The 4,715-nt window shown below is 40.1% G+C and overlaps 1 protein-coding gene across 1 annotated transcript in view; it reads left to right on the forward strand.

Annotated features, from left to right (window-relative positions):
• Positions 1–2,513, forward strand: part of LOC106810148 (filamin-A-like) — a gene marked incomplete in the record, with an annotated part of 76,614 nt that extends 74,101 nt beyond the window's left edge. The window contains 2 exon segments of the mRNA XM_014813430.1: positions 999–1,172; positions 2,081–2,513. Coding sequence (XP_014668916.1) covers positions 999–1,172; positions 2,081–2,187 — 281 coding nt within the window.
• Positions 2,514–4,715: the final 2,202 nt, after the last annotated feature.

Genomic DNA, 4,715 nt, shown 5'->3' on the forward strand with positions numbered 1-4,715 from the left:
TGCGTGCGTGTGTGTTGCGGTGATATCGGTTTGCGTGCGTGCATGCGTCTTTGCGTGCGTGCGTGTGTGTTGCGGTGATATCGGTTTGCGTGCGTGCATGCGTCTTTGCGTGCGTGCGTGTGTGTTGCGGTGATATCGGTTTGCGTGCGTGCATGCGTCTTTGCGTGTGTGCATGCGTCTTTGCGTGCGTGCATGCGTCTCTGCGTGCGTGCGTGTGTGTTGCGGTGATATCGGTTTGCGTGCGTGCATGCGTCTTTGCGTGTGTGCATGCGCTTTGCGTGCGTGCATGAGTCTCTGCGTGCGTGCGTGTGTGTTGCGGTGATATCGGTTTGCGTGCGTGCATGCGTCTTTGCGTGTGTGCATGCGTCTTTGCGTGCGTACATGCGTCTTTGCGTGCGTGCGTGTGTGTTGCGGTGATATCGGTTTGCGTGCTTGCATTCATTCACTAAAGAGATATTAAAGTGGCATGGATTGCACCGCTATGAAAACTAATGCACTCGCTAACCTTTGAACTGATTCAGCCCAATTTTTGTCAATCATAATGTGCCTAATACGGCCTGGTAAACTTGTTTCTCATCTTTATACATGAGTATTTCTCTTGTCTCTATACATGAGTAAAAACTATCAGGAAAAAAAGTAGATGATGGTGCAACATGCCGGACCGTAATAGTCCACAGAGATATTCCATCTTTGATTGAAATGTTTCATCGTGGTCGATGATACTGACAATCATATGATTCAGATTTCGTTTTTAGTCTTGATAAATAAATAAATTTTTTCGTGCTACCAGTAGGTACTTGCAGCCAATATAATTAAAAGCATTTACTTTTCAAGTAGCTATGTAAGAGAAAATATTTTAACATATGGAACAGCGTCAATAGCTTAATTAAATTTCTAATGATTTCACAAGATTTTTTCAAGGAGCGACGTAACATTTCAACTCGCAGCTTTTTCTATGCGAGACTTTTCGTGCTTACTCTAAGCTTGTCTCCATGCAGTCGATTCTACAGAGGCTGGCGAGGGCCTGCTCTCAGTAGATATCTCCTGCAAAGGTCGCAAGGTCGAGTCGTTTGTGCGGCAGATGGGAGAGGGCATGTATGATGTGGAATTCACGCCCAAGGACAGTGCACCGCACATGGTCGAAATCACGTGGAACAACGAGGTCGTTGGCGGTACGTATAATATATACATTTATTATTGTTATGATTATTGGCGGTACATACGGTCGTTATTGCTGCGATCTCGCTGTTCCCTGCTCGCTCGTAATATGCGGTAGTGTTTCGATTCTGCGCACCACGTCATGCGCTTTTCTACGCAATCATTGTCATCCTGTCTCACATTTCGCAGTGCGATAAAAGACTCGACAATCACATTCACGCCGGGCCTGTTCATTTAAAATGGTGACATTAATGATACGTTAGCAGACATGAATGCAATCACGGCTACTAAATTCTGACAGGCTGGCTATGATTATAAGACATTACGTCATTGCATTTCGAAATCTGCTCGTCTGATGGCCACACCTCGTAGGAACTAATAACGTGAGTTAATTGCTCGGCTGCGTTTCTTAATGAATTTGTTTTTAATTGTGTTGTCGTTAAGTGCGTTCTTGCGGACGTCTCAAGTGTACTTGACATTTGTTTTCTGCTGTATTTTATTTAATTGGGTGCAAATTTAGTTGGAGACTCACTTTGCTTGTTTTTCCCCCTAACGCTCATGCCTGTATTAACCAGTAACCGCAGGTAATATTTTTTTTGCTTTTTTTTGCAAAATTTAATTTGCGCCTTAACATGCGCTTAATTTCGCCTACATATTTATTTGCTGCCTGGACTGAAAGTGTGCTTGCATTGAAACGTGGCTCGTCTATTTTCAATTTATATTCTCCACCCGTCGAACTACACCAACATGTTTAGTGATGCCCCATGACTTACTGGTTTATACATGCGTGTGTCCCAAGGTCAGAATCGGACAACCGAATTTTGCCATAAAAAAATGCTGTTCTCGCTTGAACTAAGGCTAATTAACAATTAATGTATTTCTGTTAATGATCGAGTTCTTTTGAAATATATTCTGCCAGCAGATTTGAAATCGGGAAAGAGTCGGACCTGTTTAGATCCAAGAGTGATATGTAAAGGCTGTTGCGAAGGTCAGAGTTCGTTTGGCATTATGCATGCACACTTTCACTAGCTGTCTCCTGCTATTAGCTAGCCTTGTAGACGTACACGTAATTAGGCAGCACATAAGTGAGTGTTTTCTAGAATCGCTTGTTTCCTCGAAACATGTTGATCGATTTTGTCTACCTCTGGTAATTGATTGCCTATCGAACTCTGGTTCGCATGCATGCACTCACCGCGAGCACACTGTTCGGTCATGTACATGCACCTGTTCAAAATGTAATGTCTTTCCCATATCATGCACCCACGCACGCACGCGCGCGGACGCACGCACGCATGCACGCATATGTAAAGCGTGAGAAGAGTAAAACCTGTGGTTTGATTATTAGCAGCACTCTACGCGCAGTTAGTAAACAACATTACATCGAATTACATCGAACACTAAGTCAAATAACCATGTGATATTTTAATGAGAAGTGAAATCTTTTTAAGAATGGAAATTAAGTAATTTGTAGGGGCACTAATTGAATGCTCAAATTCAAGGTTGCGTTTAAGATAGCTAAAAATACACACCTTGACACAAATTGAATTGTTGTGCGCACTATAATTTCTTGCTACGTGAGATCTACGTCAGTTACAGCTGTTTGTTTGTGTCGAAAGGAAAGGCAAAATCGAGCGTTTAATGCTGTAATTTAATCACGAAGCATGAAGAAACCCATAATTATATTTCCATGTATTTTATTTTCTCAAAAGAAGGAAGTGCTTGTAATATTTTCCACGGTGGCATAGTCAAATTCAATCGTGATTAGTCTAGTTTAATAGAATCTAGGAATAAATTAACTTGACTCGGTTTAAGATGGAATTAACTGAAAATACACGTGCGTTAATATAATTGCAAATAGACGAGGCAGCATTTGCAAGAGCAAAAAATGTTTTCTCAGCTGTTGTGGTGCATTGTAATCTCTATAGGGTTCCATAGTTTTTATTTGAAAAACGGATGAAATACTGAAATCTGCATATCTTTCTGAAGTGATTTCTGAACTTTGAAAATCTAGTTGTTGTAAGGTATTGTGTTTGAAAAATTTTATAGCTTGCCGCTTAAGTCCTTTTTCGGATATCTGGTTTTTGCGATTACATTTATATATTCAATCATTAATTCAATAATTATTAAATGCGACCCAGAAAGGTCAACTCATATCTCACCATCGTCTTACTGTTACAGCCGAGTGAATCCTCGTTTCTTATCAGGCTTTAGTAATTTGATTAATAGATTAATAGAGATTAATAGAGATTAACAGTTACGCGAATTTGATAACAAGTAATTTTTCAATTAATTAAAAACAAATGTAGCATAGTTTAGAGTTAAAAACGAAGGTTAGCTCTGACCGCCAGTGACTGGTGGTAGTGGTGTGAATCACTCCTTATTCTTGATGTGACGAGGTCTGGCACTTTTCTGCGTTTGTCTAGTTTTATCTTCTGCAAGCGTCCCGTGCATGTCTTTGTCCTCGCTGGGTTGGGAAGTACCTTCTCACTCAACGGCCTTTCCTGCTACGCATTGGTCATTGGCACTTGTTGATCTATATGTATCCAAACACCTTTTTTGTCTCCCACTTCTTTCGATTTTGACAGTAAGGTTAGGCATCTTATTACAAGAAGGTAGTATCGTATTATTGCAATAAGGTGAAATCAGAAGGGCGTAATATCAACATGTTTATGCTATGTATTCGTGGTGTCATCGTATTTCAGTATGATGTAGTATCTTGTTACAGTAATATAATAGTATCTTGTTACGGTCAGAGGGTAGTATATCGTTACAGTCAGATATAGTAGTGTCTTGTTATAATAAGATATTAGTATCTTGTTACAGTCAGATAGTAGTGTCTTGTTATAATAAGATATTAGTATCTTGTTACAGTCAGATAGTAGTGTCTTGTTATAATAAGATATTAGTATCTTGTTACAGTCAGATGGTAGTATCCTGTTACAGTAATATACTAGTATCTTGTTATAATAAGATAGTAGTATCTTGTTATCATAAGATATTAGTGTCTTGTTATCATAAGATAGTAGTGTCTTGTTATAATAAGATAGTAGTATATTGTTATAATAAGATATTAGTATATTGTTATCATAAGATAGTAGTATCTTGCTACGGTAGGATGCAGTTGTCTTCTTACAATAAAATTGTGTATATTATTGTAATAAGGTGTAGTATCTTAATACAGTAACATAGTACTATCTTGTTACGGTTAAGATATAGTATCTCCTCACAATATGATGTGGAATTTTATTACGATAACATGTGCATTCATCGCAGCTTTTATAAGAACGGCTCCCGGCGCGTGCGTTCATGAGCTCACGACTGGCTCACACGTTCCAGCAATCACATATCTCTCTCTCACACACACACACACAGCCCCCCCGGCGCACACACACACACAACACAGCACAGCCACACACACAACACACACACACCCACACGGTTGCCAGCAATCACATATTTCTGCCTCTCTCACACACACCACACACTCCCCACCGCACGCACACACACACCACACGACGTTCCAGAATCACATATCTTCCTCCGTCTCTCATCTCACA

Source organism: Priapulus caudatus, unplaced genomic scaffold, assembly GCF_000485595.1.
Source record: "Priapulus caudatus unplaced genomic scaffold, Priapulus_caudatus-5.0.1 Scaffold413, whole genome shotgun sequence".
NCBI classification, from domain to species: domain Eukaryota; kingdom Metazoa; phylum Priapulida; class Priapulimorpha; order Priapulimorphida; family Priapulidae; genus Priapulus; species Priapulus caudatus.